Genomic DNA, 21,970 nt, shown 5'->3' with positions numbered 1-21,970 from the left:
CCTTTACCCCACCCCCACCGCGGTCCCAATCTAGAAATGGGGCTATGGAGCCGGGGGGCCTCCCCGGGCCTGACCCTTCGGTCCACCCATAGGAGGCAGCCCAGCTGCTACAGATCCTGCAGGCCCTGCACCCTCCGCTCACTATCGATGGCAAGACCATCAACGTGGAGTTTGCCAAAGGTTCTAAGAGGTCAGACCCCCCACCTGAGCCCTCTTACGGCTTGCCCCCCACCACTACCTTGGGGCTCCCCATTTCATTTCCAGTTTCTACTGTCCTCCCCAGGGATATGGCCTCCAATGAAGGCAGTCGAATCAATGCTGCCTCTGTGGCCAGCACTGCCATTGCTGCTGCCCAGTGGGCAATCTCACAGGTACTTAGCCTCCTCTGCCCCATCACCCTGGCACCTGGCTTTCATAACCCTCTGTCCTCTTTCTGCAAACAGCAAAGTTGGCTTGGTATCAAACCGTTATGCCCTGTTACCAGGTGTTGTAGGCCTTCCACTTTGCTCCTGCCTTTCCAGACAGTGATCCATTCCCATCTTCTATCCTTCCCAGTCACTTTGGGCTTTTTCTTTTATGAAGTTTTTATATGTGTAAGTGTTTTGCCTGTACTTGTGTATGTGCACCATGTGGATGTAGAATTTTGAATGGCTGTGAACAACCATGTGAGTGCTTGGAACTGAACCTGGGTCCTTTACAAGAGCAACAACTTCTATTTGCTGAGCCTTCTTTCCATCCCTGTCTCCTGTACTGTTTCTTGACAACACTCTTTGGACTGGTGCTTTGTATTGTTGGGTAGAACCTTTTTTAATTGTCCTAAATTGGTATAATAGGTCATGTTGGGGGGGGGGACAGGGAGACATGCATTGCTTATGTAAGTATATATGCCATGAATAAAAAGGGACTTATAAGTATCTAAACAATTTTGGGAGCCAAATGTTGTGGTAAACACCAGTAATCACAGCTCTTCTAAGGTGGAGGCAAGAGGCTTGGATGTTGAAAGGCCAGTCTTTGACTATATAGTGAGTTTGAGGCCTGTCTCAACCAAAAAAAAAGGAAAAGGAAGTGAAATTTTTGGTAGAGAATAAAAACTAGGAGGCTAGCAAGGTATGGTGTATACGTATAATCCTAGCATTGAGTGGGACTGGGGACAAAGGCAAGAGGATTGCTACCCGTTCCAGGCCAGCATGGACTACATAGTTGTAGGAAGGAGGGAGGAAAGCGGGAAAATGAAGAGATTGTAGGTGTCTTGCTTGGTCTGAGGCCTAACACACATACCTCATCAGGATCAGCCCAGGGCAGGGGGCCATTTGAGCATATATCCTTTTTCTAGTCTCTTCTTCCTCCTCTGTTGTCAGGACCCCTTGCTCTTTACTACCTTAAGGCTGCATGCTTTTCTGTCAAGTGGAAATGCTAGCTCCACGTGTAGGACAGATGTCTTCTACCAGATGTCTTCCCTTATGCCCTCTCTTGTTCTAATGATCTCTCGCCTGCCCCTCAGGCCTCCCAGGGTGGAGAGAGTGCCTGGGCTGCCCCTGAGGAGACTCCAGTTGACTACAGCTACTATCAACAGGATGAAGGCTATGGCAGCAGCCAGGGCACAGATTCCCTGTATGCCCATGGCTACCTTAAGAACACCAAGGGCCCTGGCATGACTGGGACCAAAGGAGATGGAGCTGGAGCAGGTGAACCTCGTCTTCTCTTGCTGAGCCTAATTATAGGGCCTAGAGCCCTACTGTCTTATGCTCTAACATTCATGGGTATTCTTGGTTTTCCTTTCAGGTCCTGAGGCCTCCCTTGAGACTGGGGCAGATTCTGTGTCACTGCAGGCTTTCTCCCGAGCCCAGCCTGGTGCTGCCCCTGGGCTTTATCAGCAATCAGCTGAGGGAAGCAGTGGCCAGGGCACAGCTTCCAACAGCCAAGTGAGGATAACATCGATTGACACTCTGGGGAGGCTGGGGGGAGCTGGCGGGGTGCATCTTGAGTGGGCATGTGGGTATTAACAGACACTGAATCATGTTCCCTTTTGTGACCCATGAGCAGTCATATACTATCATGTCACCTGCTGTGCTTAAGTCTGAGCTCCAGAGTCCTACTCATCCCAGCTCTGCCTTACCTCCAGCCACCAGTCCCACTGCCCCAGAGTCCTACAGCCAGTACCGTGAGTAGCCATACGTAGCATGTGGGCAAGGGTGTGGACTTCTCTAAGCAAGGAGGAATGTAACGACCTTGTCTTTCCGTCCCACAGCTGTTCCTGATGTGTCTACTTACCAATATGATGAGACATCTGGCTACTACTATGACCCCCAGACTGGTCTATACTATGACCCCAACTCCCAGGTAGGTGACAGGGTAGCCTAGGGAAAACTGGGGTGTGGTTGTGTGGCAGCTAGCCCTAGAGGTCCTCCCCCGTGTCGCCTCTTCCCATTCTCTTCCTCAGTATTACTACAATGCTCAGAGCCAACAGTACCTGTACTGGGATGGGGAGCGGCGGACCTACATACCTGCCTTGGAGCAGTCTGCTGATGGACATAAGGAGACGGGGGCATCATCAAAGGAGGGGAAAGAGAAGAAAGAGAAGCATAAGACAAAGACAGCCCAGCAGGTGAACCTCCAGCCATCATCTCCTGTTTGAAGTCTGTGTTCTGTCACCTCTTGCCCTCTTCTGCTTAAGGGAAAGTAGAGTAGTGGGTGGGAATGGACAGAGGTAGTAACTGCTTCAGAAAGTAAGAACTATTAAGCCAGATCTATTTTGGGGGACATGGGTACTGTACCAGCAGCACCTACCACCATAAAGTGACTTACACCATCTGAGTGAGCTCTGGTAGCTTTTTCTCTGTCCCTTGAGGAGAACCTTCATGCTGCTGGTGGATGTCTGATCCAAGATAAATTCTCGTAGGCTCATAAGAAGTTGATTAAGAAAAAAATATCGCAGGGTTCTCTGTAGAGAGCAGTTGGAGAGAGAACCTCAGTGTTTCTGTAGAGAAAGGGTATGACATTGAAGCACGGCACTTAGAAGCAAGCAATGAATATTCCCCAGCAACCTGAGGGATTACAAAAACGTTCATGCACTGGAAGAAACACAAAGCATTAAATGTGACAGACACCATGTCACATATCTTAGGTTTCTGTTGCTATGATAAACACTGACCAAAAGCAATGTGGGCATGAAAGAGTTTTTCATTATGAACAGAAGTCAAGGCAGGAACCTGGAGGCAGAAACTGATGTAGAGGCCATTGAGGAGTACTTCTCATGGCTTGCTGTCCTTGGCTTGCTCAGTCTGCTTTCTTTCTTATATGACTCAGGACCACCCGCCTAGGAGGTGGGACTGCCCACAGTGAGCTGGATCCTACCACATTGGTCAGTAATTAAGAAAATGCCCCCAAAGACTTACCAATAGGCCAATCTGTTGGAAGCAATTTCTTAATTGAGAGTCCCTCTCCCCAGATATGTCTAGGTTTTTATCATGTGAACAAAAACCAACCAGAACACCATACATAAATTAAAATTATGTACAACACTAGGTAGGGGTGTGGCTTAGTGGAAGAGTGCTTGTCTAGTATGTTACAAGGCCCAGTTCCTCCCCAGCCCCTGTACACAAGTATGTAGCTCTCTACATTTAGAAAGTAAAAAATGAAAGAACAAATAATACAAGTACCCAATCAGAAGTAGGGGTTGCAGGCAGGCGGTAGTGGCCTTAATCCCAGCACTCCTCAGGCAGAGGCAGGTGGATCTCCCAAGGCCAACCTGGACTACAGAGTGAGTTTCAGGATGGCCAGGGCCACACAGAGATAGAAACCTGTCTCAAGAAAGAAATAGTTGGGATTGTAACCAGAGAGGGGCTTGAAAAGGATCCCAGGCCAATATAGAAAATAGGATCTTGTACCACTACCTTCTGACCTGCTTACTCCACCTCCCAGTTGTATCTGCCTGCCTTGCCCACACTACTTCTGCTGCTGCCTTTGCCTTTGGAAACTACATGTAGTAGGTGGGAGGCAGGGGAATGTTTGGAAATGGGGCCAGTAGAGGGAAGGGATCCTTGGCGTGGATTTGAGTTTATTTTAATAAGGTGGTTTGGAGGTGGTGGAAGTATTTGGGCATGGTTTATGGTTTGTAAAGGAATGTTCTACAAGGATGAGGCCCAAGAGCTATAGCCCAGAAGCCAGGTATACATAGCCTTTTACAGTGGTTGAGATAAGAGAGGTACCAGACTTGAGACTCCAGGGCAGGAAGGGCTACTGTTTGTTGTGCAAGGATAGTGGGTGAGAGAATAGAGCCCCAAGTTTGAGGAATTCTGGGAACTTTAATTCCCCCCCCCCAGATTGCCAAGGACATGGAGCGGTGGGCCCGAAGTCTCAACAAGCAAAAAGAAAACTTCAAGAACAGCTTCCAACCTATTAGTGCCCTGCGAGATGATGAAAGGCGGGAATCGGCCACTGCAGATGCAGGCTACGCCATCCTTGAGAAGAAGGTGTGTTGTAACTGTCCATCTGTACCCCACCTACAATCTCATTACTCCTTAGGGTCCTCTGGAGCCCTGAATTTTTGTGTTCTTTACCTCAGGGAGCGCTAGCTGAAAGACAGCACACCAGCATGGATCTCCCAAAGTTGGCCAGTGATGACCGTCCAGTGAGTTGTCAGAGCAAAGGGACAGGGGTCTCTGATCTCAGCAAGGCTGCTGACTATCCACCCTCACCGTCTACAGAGCCCACCTCGAGGGCTGGTGGCAGCCTACAGCGGGGAGAGTGACAGTGAGGAGGAGCAGGAGCGAGGGGGTCCTGAGCGGGAAGAAAAGCTTACAGACTGGCAGAAGCTAGCCTGCCTGCTCTGCCGCCGCCAGTTTCCCAGCAAGGAGGCACTCATCCGGCACCAGCAGCTCTCCGGGCTCCACAAGGTAATTGAGCAGAGAATTGGCAGGATATCCTGTGTCTAGCCCATTCCAGACCAATTGCTTTACTCTCTCCTGTTCCCCTTTACAGCAAAACCTTGAGATTCATCGGCGAGCCCACTTGTCAGAAAATGAATTGGAAGCACTAGAAAAGAATGACATGGAGGTGAGGTGTGACCCGCTCCTGGGCTTCATTCCATCTGCCCCTTCCAAGTCCCTGTCCCTCCAGGCAGTGGGACTCAAAAGTTCCTTAGTCAGGTACAGCCTGACAGTCATGTGTTGTCCTGTTGATATGACACTTCTTCCCAGTTCCCATGCCATTGTGTCCTGACCTTCAGAACCTAAGACCAGGCCAGACAGAGAGACCTGTATGCCTCCCCCAAGTCCCATCCATGCCTACGTCTGCTGAAAATAACAGCCAGTTCCAACATCCTCCCATGCACTAATTTGTAGCAAATGAAGTACCGAGACCGTGCAGCTGAACGCAGGGAGAAGTATGGTATCCCTGAGCCACCAGAGCCCAAAAGGAGGAAATACGGTGGCATATCTACAGCTTCTGTGTGAGTGCAGGGCCAGGTACCAGGTGAGGGGGCCTGGGGCTGGCACACCACTCACACTGTACACTCTCACCTGCAGTGACTTTGAACAGCCCACTCGGGATGGATTAGGCAGTGACAACATTGGCAGCCGCATGCTCCAAGCCATGGGCTGGAAAGAAGGCAGTGGTCTGGGTCGCAAGAAACAAGGCATTGTGACGCCCATTGAGGTGAGTCTATGAGCCATTCTTGTTTTCAACACGCCCAATGCCCCCCCCAACCTGACACAACCTGCCTTTCTTACACAGGCCCAAACACGGGTTCGAGGGTCTGGCCTGGGCGCCCGGGGCAGTTCGTACGGGGTCACCTCAACAGAATCCTACAAGGAGACACTGCACAAGACAATGGTTACCCGCTTCAATGAGGCCCAGTGAACAGCTTGGAAAGCAGTTTCTACAGATGTGGGGTATCTATCCAGGGACAGAGAAGATGAGGTGTGGAGTGGTCTGAGAAAGGCTCTTCTATCTACCAACCTGCTCCCCAACCAGAGAAACTCACCAAATTAGACTTGGAGTTGGTGACTTTTGCTGGGAAATTGGGCTCAAATCGTGTTCCTTTTGTAATAAAATCTAAAAAGCCTGTATCTTCCATCTCTACATTCTCACGCCCTAGCATGCTTTGTGATTACATGGGCACAGAATGCATAAATAGCTATTAGACTAAGCTAGATGGCAATGGTGACTATAAATACATGGAGTTCTAACCAGCACCTCTCCTGGCAAGATTCTGCTCATGGCCCATCCCTTGTCAGCTGCAGTTTGTGGTTCAGGACTTGGATTGGGAATCCCCAATCCTGTCTTAACCCTCACCTGCTCTGTGATCCCCAGACTAGACTCTGGTTTGCCATTCCTGGTCAGGGGCAGTGTTTTCAGGCATCTATATGTAGAACACAACAGGTGCTTAAACCCTGGTTGTCCTTGTACTCTCAACATGTTGATGACCCCAAAGGGATCCAGAAAGCTTGGCCTGTAAGTCCCCAGCCCAAGGATGCCTTCCTGAGCACCAGTCAATTTCACCCTTGTTTGTTCCCTTTCTCCACATTTGTAAATACAGTATACCTCACTCTGGTCTATAGCCATGATTCCCAGGTTATGCTTACGCTATTAGCAGAGGTTCTCAATGCAGTGGAGCATAAAACTTGAATTGCCTTCTAAGACCAAGTCGGCTGAGCTGCAAAACAAGGCTAGGAATGTAGGCCTAACACGTGTGTTTCCTTCCTACCCCAGAGCACCATTTCCAGAATCCTCAGGAATCCCACACACCGCAGCGACGTTAGGGCAAAATGGTAGGGCAACCTGACTTCATACGAAGTTTAATGGGCATGTGCCCTGTGACCTAGCAGTTCCACTCCCTGATATCTAGCCAACATAAATGAAAAGACTTATAAGCATATTCATGCCAGTTGTATTTGTAATACCCTCAACAAAACAAATAAGCTTGATGTATTTGTAGAATGAAATATAGCACAAAGGAATAAAATGCTAAGAGAATTATCAACAGATGAAACCACAAACACCACTAGTTGAAAAGTCAGACACAAAGGTACACACTGGATGATGCCATTAATATAGAACTTGGAAATCAAAGCATTTTGGTGATGGTAGTTGGTAGAACAGGGTTGAAGCAGGGATGGCCATTTGTCATACATAGATTATACAAGAAATTAAAAAAAGACCACAAAAACAAAACTATACCATGAAAAATAAATGACCCAGAGACTGGTATTGGGGTTCAAGCTGAAGATCAGAAAAGCAAAGCAGCTGGTCACTAGCTCTCACTCTACCTCAGACTGACAGGCGATCGTGGCTCTACCAAACCTCAGGCTGTAACCTAGCCTCAGTGTGGCTGGAGAATTCTGAGACTTCAGTGTTTTCCTATCCCCAATGTGGCTGGAGAATGAATGCCAGCTCTGAGACCATGCTTCTGTCTTATGTACCTCCCTAATGCTGGGATTAAAGGCTGGGATCCCAGGTGCTGGGATCAAAGGTGCGAGCTCTATTACTCTTCACTCTTGTGGAGGCCATGGTGGCCTTGAACTAACAGAGATCTGTCTACCTCTTAATCCTGATTAAAGGTGTGTGCCCACCACTGCCTGATCTCTATAGCTTGAGGCTGAGTGTGCTTTCTGAGTCCTCGGGTAAAAAAAAATTTTTTTTTGTTTTCCGAGACAGGGTTTCTCTGTATTGCTTTGGAGGCTGTCCTGGAACTCGCTCTGGAGACCAGGGCGGCCTTGAACTCACAGAGATCCACCTGCCTCTGCCTCCCGAGTGCTGGGATTAAAGGCATGCGCCACTAACGGCTGGCTGGGCAAGCTTTAATAAACCATGAATAACATCACAAAAGGAAAGTGAAAATACAATGTCACTTAGCTGCAGGAAATTGGTTCAGGGATAACTATTGCTCCCTACCATGTCTCCACCACCACCTGAGCCAAAACACCAGGATTCCCACTTGAACTTTGGTTTTGTTTTGAGACAGGTCTCAAAACCAGGCTGGCTTCAGATTGGATATGTAAACAAGGCTGGATTTGAACTGATCTTCTGCCTCCCAAGTACTGAGATTATAAACATGTGGCACCATGCCCAGCTCAAGTTCCTTATACAAAAATGGTAGAATATTTGTATAGAACCCATATGCACTTAAAATCGTCTCTGGGTGATTTGTATCTGGTACAATACATATATTCTGTAAGTTACTACACAGTATTAACTAGGGAATGCATAAAAAAAAGTTGTAATTTCTCCCCTAATTTTTACAACCCAGGGCCTTCCTTGGTACTCTTAGCTGTCCCCTGAATATTTTGTCATGCTTGAATCTGTGCATAAACTCTTGAATATAGAGCACTAAATGCAGTGAGCCTCCATGACAGTGCTAGGAGCCAAGGCTTGATTCTCTTTCCGAGCAGCCATTGCCCTTAACTATAGAACCATCTCTTCAGCCCCCTAACTGTACTTAATACTGAGAAAAAGTAGTAACTTTATAGTAGAGAAACCTGACAGGTACCATCTTTATGTTTTGTTTCCCCAAAGGACTGGATGAGAAACAAACAGCATCACCTAGTTGAGTACCCTATCCAAGACAGAGCCTGAACCTGTGTCAGGTGACGTTAGACAATCTCAAAGGGGAACTACAAAAAGGCATCAAGGTCAGGAACACCAAAGAAAGATTGAAGGAAACATTGCCATCTGAGCATTGTAGCAGCACCTCCATTGTGAGGTCTGCCCTGGCTGTCTCATAAAGTTCTCAACCCTCCCCTGCCACATTCCCTATATGCCCTTGTGCTACTTTCCACAATACATCCTGTCATAAAATCTTTCCGTATTTATCGACTATATATTTGTTGTTCTATACTTGTTGCTTGAATATGAACAGAAGCCATAATGGAAGGGACTTGTCTGTCTTGCTTCATCACTGCCTGGAACAGGGTTTGAAAATATCAAACCTTGGAGGCAGGAGTAAGTGCACACACCCCAAATTTCTGAATCCCTCTCATTCTCAGGAATCTGAGAATGTTTTGTGTATACAGGGTTTGAGATTGAACCCAGGGCCTTACACATGGTATGCAAATGTTCTTACCGCTGAGATACAATGCCACCCTTAGGACTCAGTTTAGAACAAAGCTTTAATCAAATGTGGTGTAAGCATATAGTGTTGTAAAGAGATGCCATCATGCAACAGAGCTTGTATGGAGAGTTTATTGGGGGAAGGGGGAGGGAGACCGGCTTCTGGGGACAGGAGCAGCGGGAGAGAGGAAAGAGATACAAAGAGAGAAAGAGGGAAATGTAGCTAATGTGCACAAGAGATGCTTTTGGTGGGGATGTTTTCTGTCAGAACCCCAAGGGCAGGCCAGTACAGATGCCTGAATACTAACATATGGTCCCAGGCACTTGGGCAGGGCATGGAAAGTTGAGATGAGACAAAGGATTACTTGAGCCCAAAAGTCAGCCTGACCTGAGCAACATAGGAAAGACAACGACTACATTTGGGAGGAGGAAAAGAGGAAAATCTGGGTTATCTGGGTTAGTACACAAAAGATTCTTAGGGCTCCAGGAAACAAAAATTCTTGGAGAGGCAATGACAGAACAGACACTCCTCTTGTGCATGCTTTCCCAATTCCCCAGTTTTTCTTGAGTTGTCCCTTCTAACTGCAATACCCTCCCCTCCTTTCCTCTTCCTCTTTTTAAAGTACAAATCCAAGCTTGGGGTTGGTGGCACAAGCCTTTAATCCCAGAACTGGGGAGGGGGGAGCAGAGTCAGGCGGATCTCTGTGAGTTCCAGACCAGCCTGGTCTACAGAGTGAGTTCCAGGACAGGTTCCAAAGCTACACAGAGAAACCCTGTCTCGAAAAACCAAAAATAATAATAATAATGAATTCCAAATCCTGCTTCAATTACTGTATATGCCTTACAGCTGTATATGCAACATACATTATATCCTTAATGTATCCCACTAGTAAAAGTGAAAAACTCAGTCACATTCATAGTTTCAGTTGCCACATGTTCTGGTCTTCAAATTCACATCTCCAGTGTAGATTCACTCTGAATTTCATAGTCTTCAACCCTTTTTCTTCTTTTACAAATATTTGTTTACACTAGACTTTGTTTTGTTTTATTTTGTTTTGACTCAGCATTTCTCTGTGTAACCGTCCTGGCTGTCCTGAAACTCACTTTGTAGAACAGGCTGGCTTGTAAAGCACAGAGATCCACCTGCATCTGCCCCCTAAGTGCTGGGATTAAAGGTGTGTATTTTTTAGGCCTCCTCACTGACACTCACATTCAGGGGGCGTTGATCAGTCCCATGCTGGATTCCCAGGCTGATGCCTGGGATTCAAGAGTTAACCTTTGTCTGGTCAGCTGTTTCTGGGGGTTAAACCAGCCAGTCTTAACACCTTTGGTCATCAGTCCTCCCTCTCTGTTACTGGCTTTCTTGAGTTCAGCTCAGTACTTAACCAAGGGAGTCTGCCTCTTCTTCGATTAGCCACTAAATGAAGTTTCTGTTTCCCAGACTCTCTGGCCATGGGATTGTAGGCTGGCACTCCCCAGATCTATGTCTAAAATCCATATATGAGAGAGAACATGCCATGTTTCTCTTTTTGTGACTGGGTTACCTCACTCAGGATGGTTTCTTCTAGTGTCATCCATTTGCCTGCAAATCTCAGGATTCCATTGTTTTTTTCTGCTGAATAGTATTCCATTGTGTAAATGTACCACATTTTCTCTATCCACTCTTCGGTTGAGGGACATCTAGGTTGCTTCCAAGTTCTGGCTATTACAAATACTGCTGCTATGAACATAGTGGAACAGACATCTTTGTTGTATGAATGGGCATCTTTTGGATATATGCCTAAGAGTGGAGTTGCTGGGTCTTGTGGTAGGTTTATTCTCATTTTCCTGAGGAATCTCCATACTGATTTCCAAAGTGGCTGAACCAGTTGGCACTCCCACCAGCAATGGAGGAGTGTCCCCCTTTCACCACATCCTCTCCAGCCCATCCCGAGTATACACACAGACTTTGGACTCCCATCCAACAATGTGAGGTGCACTCTCACCCTGAACTCTTGGGGAAGGGTCTAGGCCCTGCCCTATATGAAATGACAGACTATGGACACCCCCATGGAGGGCCTCACCCTCCCTGGGGAAATGAGGGGATAATGGGGGGGTTTGGGGGAGGGCATGGGAGGAGGGGAGGGAAAGGGAGAGGGACCTGGAACTGACTTGTGAAGCAACCTTGTTTCTTATCTAAATTTAAACTGAAAAATAAATTTTAAAAAAAGGTGTGTATTTTTGAAATTAGATCCCATGTAACCCAGCATAGTCTAGAACTCTATGTCACTGAGGATGGCCTTGAATTCCTGATCCTTCTGTCCATCTCCCAAGAGATTGTATGCAGTCACCTGACTGGTTTTGAGTCACGAAGTAGCTCAGACTGGAACTCAATGGTATAGCTAACCTAGTACTCCCGGCAATCCTCCCATCGTAGCCTCCAGAGTCTTGATACCAGTGTGAATCACCATGCCTTGTCTCAACTCTTCTCTAGAGCAACATCACTCCCTGGGTGTCTAATAGGCATCTTAAATGTAATGTAGGCAAAACCAAGCTCATCATCTTGCTCCATGTCTGCTTCTTGTGGAGTATTTCCTGTGCCTGTGGATGGCAATTCCATCCTTCCAGCTACACAGGCCAGAAACTTGATGGGTCAACAATGGCTTTATTTTTCATACCTCAAATCTGTTTGATCTCTTAGCAAATCTAGCATGTTTAAGATTGAAATCAGAGCCAGGCGTTGGTGGCGCACGCCTTTAATCCCAGCACTCGGGAGGCGGAGGCAGGCGGATCTCTGTGAGTTCGAGGCCAGCCTGGTCTACAAGAGCTATTTCCAGGACAGCCTCCAAAGCCACAGAGAAAGCCTGTCTCGAAAAAGCAAGAAAGAAAAGATTGAATGGGACCCAAGTGCTCTGCTTCTACTTCACTGGCTTTGGCTGCTCTTCTTGGATTCTTGACTGTTGACTTCCAGTGCTTTTCCTTCCCCAATTCCCGCTAGAAATGTTCTTTCCACACACCCAGACTGGTTTGTTTTTTTTTAAGATTTATTTATTATGTACACAGTGTTCTGTGTAGGCCAAAAGAGGGCACCAGGGGGCTGGAGAGATGGCTCAGCGGTTAAGAGCACTGACTGTTCTTCCAGAGGTCCTGAGTTCAATTCCCAGCAACCACATGGTGGCTCACAACCACCTTGAATGAGATCTGGTGCCCTCTACTTGCATGCTGAAGATTGTATACATAATAAATAAATAAAATATTTAAAAAAAGAGGGCACCAGATCTCATTACAGATGGTTGTGAGCCACCATGTGGTTGCTGGGAATTGAAATCAGGACCCCTGGAAGGGCAGTCAGTGCTCTTAACCTCTGAGCCATCTCTCCAGGCCTCCCAGACTATTTTTTAACGGGGCTGGGGTGTGACTCACTTGTTAGAGTACTTGCCTAGCATGTCAAAGGCCCTGGGTTCCCTCCCCAACACTGCAATAAAAGAAAATGTTTTCACTAGTGATTCCTGTGATTAAAATCCTGTTACAACTGGGTTTGGTAGCTCATACCTATAATCCCAGCATTTGGGAGGGGGGACTAGGAGGATTACTGAAAATTCCAGGTCAGCTCCAGCTATGTAAATGTGTTCCCAGGCCATCCTGACCTTCAGTAAGATGCTGTCCCCAAAAATTAAATCCTAGCCAGGCACAGTGACACATCTTTAATCCCAGCACTAGGGAGACAGAGGCAGGTGGAACTCTGTGAGTTCAAGGCCAGTCTGGTCAACTGAGAGAGTTCTAGGACAGCCAAGACAGTTACACGGAAAAACCTGTCTTGAAAAACCAAAAAAACATCCTGTTACAGCTCAAATTTTATTCGTGTCAGGTACATGTATATGTGCAAGCATGCAGATCTGTGTGTGCATGTATGGAAGCTGACATCTGTCACTTTCCACTTTATTTTTAAACTATTATGATTATTATTGGAGTGTCTGTGTGTGTTTGTGTGTATGTGTGTGACTTATGAAGTCAGCAGATAACTTTGTGAAATTGGTTCTCTCCCAATGTTATGTGAACTCCAAGGATCAAACTCAGATTATCAGCTTTGCACAGAAAGCACATTTACCTGATGAACCATCTCACCTGCTTCACCTTATTATTTTATTTTTTTTTGGTTTTTCAAGACAGGGTTTCTCTTTGTAGCCTTGGCTTGTCCTGGAACTCACTCTGTAGACCAGGCTGGCCTTGAACTCACAGAGATGCACCTGCCTCTGCCACCCAAGTGCTGGAATTAAAGGTGAGTGCCATCACCGCTAAGCCTTGGATTGTTTCTTGTTCTAAGAGCTAATCACACAGGTGTGGCTAATTTGTAAAAAGAAAATGAGCCTTATATACATTTTTCTCTATGGGCATTTAATGTCTTTAATTTTACTGAGCCAGGATAGTGTCACATACCTGTAATCCCAGTACATGGGAGGCTGAGTCAAAAAAAAAAACCCCACAGAACTCAAGGTCAGCCTGAGCTCACTGTGTACAGTGAGAACCAGCCTTGAAAAACAGTTTTGGCGGGGCAGGAGAGATGGTTCAGGGGTTAAAAGCACAGGCTATTCATCCAGAGGACCCAGGTTTGAGTCCCAGCACCCACATGGAGGCTCACAACCATGTGTAAGCCCTGTTTCAGGGGATCACATCTTCCCTTGTCTTGGGGCACTAGGCCAGCAGGTGATGCACATTCATACATGTGGGCCAAACATCCAAAAGCATAAAAAAGTTTAAAAAGTTTATTGGCAAACATTGTACTTTGATCACCAGGGCAAGGAGAGTGCTTTTTCCCATAATGAATATAGAATGCTTTTTGATTTGACATTTTTACTTGTTATTGACATACATTCATCGTATATAGTGTTGAGTTATATATAGACAGTTTCTTTCAAGCAACGTCATGTACGTTGACCATATTCTTCCTCCTCTTCCCCATGAAATCAGTATGGTAGATCATGGGACAAGAACAAAATGTTTAGTGTCAGCCTGACAGATAGTCACCTGGAACTTGCCGTTCCATGCCTTTTTATTGCTAGAGTCAGATGAAGTACTTCTTCATAGGTAAAGACATGGAAGGTATAGTAGATGCTAGTGTTTTCTATACTGCTTTATATATAATAAACAGCATATGTATACTGTTTCATGTGTACAGATATATACTGTTTTATATGTGTATGCATTATATAAATTCATATATATATGAATTTGTGGGGGGTCACATGTTTGTGGGTGTGCATGTGTGTTAACCTCGGGCCTTTACCAACTTTACCAATTGAGGTGTATGTTTTCCCAGCCCTATATGTAAACTTTAAGTCAGTGGTGACCCAAAGCAGGCCAGCTGTGTGACTGAGTTACAATGAACTGCAATGAAAGTGGTCTTTGCAGCCAAAATAGAAGGGGCTCGAGCACGGACGTCAGGATTTAGTTGAAGTGTAGTCTCTAGGGTTTAGGATGCAATTCACATATAGCTAGAATGAAAATTTCTCAAGGGCTGAGAGCTTGAAGTAGAACTTGGGAGAACAGAAGCATTTATTCTTGATCTATAAGTCAGAAGGACATGAATAGATGGAAGTCATCTACAGAAGAGGTAACATGCCCTAGGACAGCCTCCTAAACAATACAGAGAAACCCTGTCTCGAAAAACCAAAAAAAAAAAAAAAAAAAAAAAAAAGAGGTAACAGCAGGCTGGAGAGATGGCTCAGCAGTTAAGAGCAGTGGCTGCTCTTTCAGAGGTTCTGAGTTCAATTCCCAGCAACCACATGGTGGCTCACAACCATCCATAATGAGATCTGGTGCCCTCTTCTGACCTGCAGGGATACATACATACAGAACACTGTATACACAATAAATAAATATTTTAGAAAACACAGCGAAAAAAAGAGGTAATATGCCTTTTTTTTCCTTTTTTTTTTTCTCTTTTTTTTTTTTTGGTTTTGGTTTTTCGAGACAGGGTTTCTCTGTGGCTTTGGAGGCTGTCCTGGAACTCACTCTGTAGACCAGGCTGGCCTCGAACTCACAGAGATCCTCCTGCCTCTGCCTCCCGAGTGCTGGGATTAAAGGCGTGCGCCACCAACGCCCGCCCAACATACCAAATTTTTAAATCCCCAAAAGAATTCATTCCTGGGGGTGCTGTAATACCAGATTCATGCATGGAGTGGACAGCTATTCCATCTGTTAGGATTCAGGCATTATTCTGGCCTGCCCCCTCACCTGGCACGAGGCACTCAGGCATGGCTGCTATGTCACCATGTAGTCTGTTCAAAGGTGCAAAAGGCCCCTTTAAGGAACAAGCTCCTCCCATTCCTGTAGCTCCTCCCATTCTCATGCGCTGCTCCTCCCATTCCTATTGTTCCCACTGCTCCTCTGGAGAGGCAGACAGAAGTTTACACACGCAGGCGCGCACGCTCGCACACACGCAGGCACGCACGCTCGCACACACGCAGGCACGCACGCTCGCACACACGCAGGCACGCACGCATGCACACACGCACGCACGCATGCTCGCACACACGCACGCACGCTCGCACACACGCACGCTCGCACACCCCCTCTCTCCCTCTATGTCTCTCACCTCTGTTTCTCCCCTCTGTCTCTGTGTCTCTCTTTGTCTCTCTCTCCTGTGTCTCTGTGTCTCTCCCCTCTGTCTCTCTGTGTCTCTCTGTGTCTGTCTCTCTCCTCTGTCTCTCTGTGTCTCTCTCCTCTGTCTCTCTGTGTCTCTCTCCTCTGTCTCTCTGTGTCTCTCCCCTCTGTCTCTGTGTCTCTGTGAGTCTGTCTCTCTCTCTCCCCATCTCTGTGTCTCTCTGTGTCTGCCTCTCTCTGTCTCTCTCTCTCTCTCCCCCTCTCTGTGTCTCTCTGTGTCTGCCTCTCTCTCTCCCCGTCTCTGTGTCTCTCCCCGTCTCTGTGTCTCTCCTCTCTGTCTCTCTGTGTCTGTCTGTCTCTCTCTCCTCTGTCTCTCTGTGTCTCTCCCCTCTGTCTCTGTGTCTCTCTGAGTCTGTCTCTCTCTCTCTCTCACGGTCTCTCTCTTCTCTGTCTCTCTCTGTCTCTCTGTGTCTGCCTCTCTCTGTCTCTCTCTCTCCCCGTCTCTGTGTCTCTCCCCTCTGTCTCTCTGTCTGTCTCTCCCCCCCCCCCCGTCTCTGTGTCTCTCCCCTCTGTCTCTGTGTCTCTTTGTGTCTGCCTCTCTCTCTCCCCCCGTCTCTGTGTCTCTCCCCTCTGTCTCTCTGTCTGTCTCTCCCTCCCCCCCGTCTCTGTGTCTCTCCCCTCTGTCTCTGTGTCTCTTTGTGTCTGCCTCTCTCTCTCTCTCTCTAACCCCTCTGTCTCTCCTCTGTCTCTCTGTGTCTCTCCCCTCTGTCTCTGTCTCTGTCTCTCTCTCCTCTGTCTCTCTGTGTCTCTCCCCTCTGTCTCTCTGTGTCTGTCTGTCTGTCTGTCTGTCTCTCTCTCTCCTCTGTCTCTGTGTCTGTCTCTCTCTCCTCTGTCTCTCTGTGTCTCTCTGTGTCTGTCTCTCCCCCTCTGTGTCTCTCCCCTCTGTCTCTGTGTCTGCCTCTCTCTCTCTCTCCCCGTCTCTGTGTCTCTCCCCTCTGTCTCTGTGTCTGCCTCTCTCTCTCTCCCCGTCTCTGTGTCTCTCCCCTCTGTCTCTGTGTCTGTCTCTCTCTCCTCTGTCTCTCTGTGTCTCTCTCTCCTGTCTCTGTGTCTGTCTCTCTCTCTCCTGTCTCTGTGTCTGTCTCTCTCTCTCTCTCTCTCTCTCTCTCTCTCTCTCCTCTTTCTGTGTCTGTCTCTCTCTCCCCCCTCTGTGTTTCTTTCTCTCTCCCTTCCCTCCCCTTCCCCCCAGTAAAACTTCCCATGTGAGCTCTGTCTGCATGGGGTATATGGGGTATTTGTCCCTCACCCACAGTGGAGTTTCCCACCAAGGTCCCTCTTGCACGGCCCCTGCCCTGAGGCATGCTGGACCTTCAACCGCATCCCTTTTCCAACTAAAGCATCACTGGGTCTCGTTTTCACCTCCCTTGTGGGAACTGTGTCTTGTCCAGACTGTTGCTGACAGGCACTCCACATCCCGATATTTCACGGTGTTGTAATTTTTTAAAAGTGGCATGAGATGGCAGGAGGGTCTCTGTGAGTTCGAGACCAGCCTGGTCTACAAGAGCTAGTTCCAGGACAGCCTCCAAAGCCACACAGAAACCCTGTCCAAAAAAAAAAAAAAAAAAAGAAGCGGCATGAGAGAAAAAGGTGCCATGCTGTTTCACTTCACTGTCCAGGCTCTGTGAAACATCAGGCACTGCCCGGACCTGGCAAAATTCTGTTCGAGGTGGATCCAAATCGACTCCCTGGGCTTAAAGCACCTGATCCTTTCCCATCACCCAGACATATTTGATAGCGCTGTGGTCAACAGCTGGTAGTCCTGCACCAATAGGTGATTAGGAATGGTCAGTGGGTTTCCAAAAACACGTCCAATGAGAGCAAGGAGGTATAAACGATGACACAGTTCTCATGAGTGAGGCAGAGAAGTAAGACCCAAGGGTCTGCAATTCCTAGCGTCCCAGGAATTCAGAGAGGGTCCATTTCCAGACAGGCACAGGCTGCCCAGTGAGTCATCATCACGCACAGGGTGGGTGCCAAGGCTCTGAACCCAAAAGAGCAGCGGTTACCTGGTGCCTGGGCTTAATGAGGCCCTAAGAGGAAAACCATATTTCCTCACTCTTAGGAAATAGCCAGAGGTGGGGAAGGGGAAGTGGCTCACAGATCGTGTCAGTTTTGGATGGAGGGACCCAACGATCCAGAGGAGCCAGGCTGTCATAAGTGGACCAGGTTCTAGGATCCTGGCGTGCCTCAAACTGCCTGCGGGCAGGAGGAAGCGCCAGGAGAGCCTTGCCTGGTCAGGGGACCAATGTCGTCATTTTATTTTATTTTTTTAAATATTTGTTTATTTATTGTGTATACAGCCTTCTGCCTACAGGCAAGCAGAGGGTACAGGTCTCATTCAAGGTGGTTGTAAGCCACCATGTGGTTGCTGGGAATTGAACTCAGGACGTCTGGAAGAACAGTCAGTGCTCTTAACCGCTGAGCCATCTCTCCAGCCCCCAATGTCGTAATTTTAAAAAAAGCAAGCAACATGAGAGAAAAAACATAATGCCACAGAGCACACGTGGACGGTCTTTTTTAATTAGGGGAAAGGGAGCAGGAAAGGGAGGAAACCAGCCTCTGTGGACAGGAGCAGCAGAAAAGAAAAGAAAAGAAAGGCAGGGTGGAGAGGAGACAGGAGACAGATAGGCAGAGAAGCAGAGAGAGAGGGAGAGGGAGAAAGAGGGGGAACAGCAGAGAGAGGGAGAGAAAGAAAGAGAAGGTGGGCAGGGCCCATTTAAAAGGGAACATAGTGAACAGGCACAGGTGGTGCTCTTAGTGGCTGCAGCTGAGGGTGTATCCTGTCAGCACCCCAAGGGCAGGCCAGTACAGATGCCTGAATACTAACACCATGTCCTTGTTACAAGAAATTAATTTAATACATTTTCCTCAGATAAAGGTCATGTCAGATAGTAAACTGGTTAAGAATACATACAGAACTTCATCTTAGCCATCTATTATGACATCTTGTGCCCTTTTCTGGCCTGTGGGGATATATGCAGACAGAACACTGTACATAATAATTTAATAAATGTTAAAAATATAGTCTCTGTTGCAAAAATAATGCTTTGGTAAGGAGTGATAGCTATGCTTATCTGGGTATCAAGATAAGTGTGTAGGATACAGTTAGAAACTATATCTGGGTGGCGGCGGTGGCGCATGCCTTTAGTCCCAGCACTTGGGAGGCAGAGGCATGCGGTTGTCTGTGAGTTTGAGGCCAGCCTCCAAAACCATGGAGAAACCCTGTCTCGAAAAAAAAATTATAGTGAGTCCACAATTGGTAGTCAAGGGTTCTCTCCTAAAGCCTATGACCTCTCCGGTCACAGGTAGCTGGCTAGGTTTACAGTACCAGGCACAGAATTCCTCCCACTAAGTGGGCCTTACCCCCAATTAGATACTTATTAATTTAGTTATTCCCAAAATAGAAGTGTCGCTATTGTACCACTGGGGTTATTTTGCCAGGTTGGTCATTATGGTTCATAGACTCATAGCTGGGTAGGATTATTCATTATTTTCTTCTTTATTAGCCTGCATAGCACCTTCTGATACTGTGAAACCTAGTCATCCAAGAGAAAACTTCTAGGTCAGTGTTTCTCAACCTAAGGGTTTCGACCCCTCTGGGGGGGTCAAACAAACCTTTTACAGGGGTCTCATATCAGATACTCTGAATATCATATATTTATATTACTATTAATAACTGTAGCAAAATTATAGTTATGGTGTAGCAGCAAAAATAATTTTATGGTTGGGGGTCAGCATAACATGAGGAACTGTGTTAAAGGGTAGCAGCATTAGGAAGGTTCAAAACCACTGCTCTAGGTCAATTTCACTGCTCAGTTGTTCCAACTCTGTGTCCAAAGTATGTGGTGTCTTTAGTAACGGGGTCTTACTTTCAAATTCCCAAAGGGCAATGGCAATAGCTTACATTTTGGGGATTCTGTTGGACCCCCCAATGAAAAACTGGAAGAGATAGCCTCCAAAACAATACAGAGAAACCCTGTCTCGAAAAACCAAAAAAAAAAAAAAAAAAAAAAAAAAAAAAAAAAAAGAAAAACTGGAAGAGAGGTTTCCCTTGCCTGGCATTTGGGGGGTTTTGTTTGCTAATCTATGACTCTTGAAGAAGGGGGGATCATCACTTCTTATGGCCTACCTTCATTACAATATGTAAAGGTATGTATGTATATGGACATATCACACACGCACACACATATTAAGTAAGTTTATGAAACAGTATGTTTCCCTATGACTTTTTCAAGCCCCTTAGTATTAATGTCCACGTTTCTTCCCTGACTTTTTAGAGGACTTGTTTCTTACTAAACCTGTAACTCACCTATTAGCTAGTCTGGCTGACCAGTGAGCTTCAGGTATCCGGTTTCTACCTCCCAATACTGTAATTCTAGGCCTAAGCCCAGTTTTTAATATGTGTGCTCAAGATCTGATCAAACTCAAGTTTGAGCAGTTAGCACTTTCCCCACTGAGCTATCTACCCAGTCCCTTCTCATGAATCTTAAATGCTAAACATATCAATCTGGTTTACAAAACCCTGGCTGATCTGTCCCCAAGCTTCATCTTCTAATGCCCCTACTTCCACCTCTCCAACTCTGCAAACCATTTTGTTCTTCCTCACATGTGCTAATCAAGTCTTTTTGTTCCCAATGTTCCCTCTACACATCTTTCCTCTGTTCCTATGCAAGAGATAATTAAGGGAAAGACCTTGGGAGGAACGTTCTTGACTTCTGCAAGGATAGCATCTCTGTTGTGTTCCCAAACTCTGCACTGAATAGGTGCCCAGTAAATGTTTCAGATGAGCAAATGTAAGGTCATTGGCAATATTTGAAAGACTGAATCTTAGGTAATAGAAGCATTTTATGGTATCTTTGCTCACACACAACCATTCGGTGGAAAACTGCAACCTATCCTACGAAATTCAAATTCCTGTGGTCTATTTTTCTCCTTAGAACTTAGCAATTATCATATACAGTGGTGTATGCACAGAAAACATCCCTATTATCCAGCATTTTGATTTTAGTACTTAATTGATCTCATTTTTATTATTATTCTGAAGTGCCAAGGATCAAATCCAGGGTTTGCACATTCTACACAAGCATTTCACCACCAAGTACACCCCATATAGTCTATTATTTTTGGTGTAGTTTTACTGTGTTTTGATGCACAAATACCGGTGTTATACTTGTCCACATTTATATATACAGTTTGTAGCCTAGGGGTCCTGAGCTAAACCATATAGCTTAGGTGTGCCTAAGGACACAGTTCTTACAAACTATCACTATTGTTAAGGGATATATGATTATATATACAATAGTTACTTACATGATGTGTATACAATATATAGTCAGTTATACTGTTATATAATATACGCAGCACATTAAATATAAGATACAGCCGGGCGTTGGTGGCGCACGCCTTTAATCCCAGCACTTGGGAGGCAGAGGCAGGCAGATTTCTGTGAGTTCGAGGCCAGCCTGGCCTACCGAACGAGTTCCAGGACAGCCTCCAAAACAATACAAAGAAACCCTGTCTCGAAAAACCAAAAAAAATTAATATGAGATACATTAGATTCAAACAGATGTAAAGCATTTACATATTAACATTTGCAGCTGGGCATGGTGGTGCACGCCTGTAAGTAATCCCAGTACTTGGGGGGACCATGAGTCCAAGATCAGGCTGGGTTGTATAGCAAGTTCCAAGCCAGTCTAAATTGCATAAGGAGATCCTGTTAAAAACATGCACACACATATATGTTGGTACATGGTAATTTATGTAGTTACGGGCTACTTATTATAATGCACAGGTATATATGAGGCTATTGTTTGTTATTATTTGTTATGTTTACTGGTTGTTTCTCACGATAGAATGCTGTTCTATGAGGGCAAGGAAGTCCCAGCACCTGGCCCACATCTTGAGCTGCACAAACAAACGGAAAAAAAAAATGAATGAACGCTTTTGGCCACCAGAGTCTCAGCCTTCCCGTGCTTAGGTTGGATGTATCTTTTCATCTGGAGGCACTATCATGTTCCGTTCTCTTTCCCTACCCTCACAGAGTACACAGTCCTAGGAAATAAATCCAGGCTTACATTATCCCATCTTTTAGGGGCTGATGCCCACCACGTGCACCAGGCATTAGCGGGACAGGACTACCACTCCCAGCATGCATCGCGCATTGGGGTCGTACCACAACCTGTAGGGGATACATGGCCTGAAACCGGTGCCAGAGGCGCAGAGGCTGAGAGAAACGCCCCTTTGTTCAGGCACCTATGGTACACCCCAGACCCGGCCCTCTAAG

The 21,970-nt window shown here is 46.5% G+C and overlaps 1 protein-coding gene across 7 annotated transcripts in view; it reads left to right on the top strand.

Moving 5' to 3' along the window:
* Rbm10 (RNA binding motif protein 10) overlaps positions 1 to 6,068 on the top strand; it is a 32,932-nt gene extending 26,864 nt beyond the window's left edge. For all 7 annotated transcript variants that reach the window (XM_040733641.1, XM_040733643.1, XM_040733642.1 and 4 more), the window contains 14 exons: positions 93 to 190; positions 284 to 371; positions 1,502 to 1,685; positions 1,783 to 1,922; positions 2,044 to 2,161; positions 2,249 to 2,340; positions 2,441 to 2,605; positions 4,323 to 4,472; positions 4,565 to 4,630; positions 4,707 to 4,895; positions 4,981 to 5,055; positions 5,343 to 5,449; positions 5,526 to 5,655; positions 5,734 to 6,068. In XM_040733641.1, coding sequence (XP_040589575.1) covers positions 93 to 190; positions 284 to 371; positions 1,502 to 1,685; positions 1,783 to 1,922; positions 2,044 to 2,161; positions 2,249 to 2,340; positions 2,441 to 2,605; positions 4,323 to 4,472; positions 4,565 to 4,630; positions 4,707 to 4,895; positions 4,981 to 5,055; positions 5,343 to 5,449; positions 5,526 to 5,655; positions 5,734 to 5,859 — 1,728 coding nt within the window. In that variant the 3' untranslated portion in view covers positions 5,860 to 6,068. The remainder of the gene's footprint in view (positions 1 to 92; positions 191 to 283; positions 372 to 1,501; positions 1,686 to 1,782; positions 1,923 to 2,043; positions 2,162 to 2,248; positions 2,341 to 2,440; positions 2,606 to 4,322; positions 4,473 to 4,564; positions 4,631 to 4,706; positions 4,896 to 4,980; positions 5,056 to 5,342; positions 5,450 to 5,525; positions 5,656 to 5,733) is intronic.
* The last annotated feature ends 15,902 nt before the right edge of the window (positions 6,069 to 21,970 follow it).

Source organism: Mesocricetus auratus, unplaced genomic scaffold, assembly GCF_017639785.1.
Source record: "Mesocricetus auratus isolate SY011 unplaced genomic scaffold, BCM_Maur_2.0 Super-Scaffold_100033, whole genome shotgun sequence".
Classification (NCBI taxonomy): Eukaryota; Metazoa; Chordata; class Mammalia; order Rodentia; family Cricetidae; genus Mesocricetus; species Mesocricetus auratus.
The sequence above is the reverse complement of the archived record's forward strand: the minus strand, read 5'-3'. Positions and strand labels throughout refer to the sequence as shown.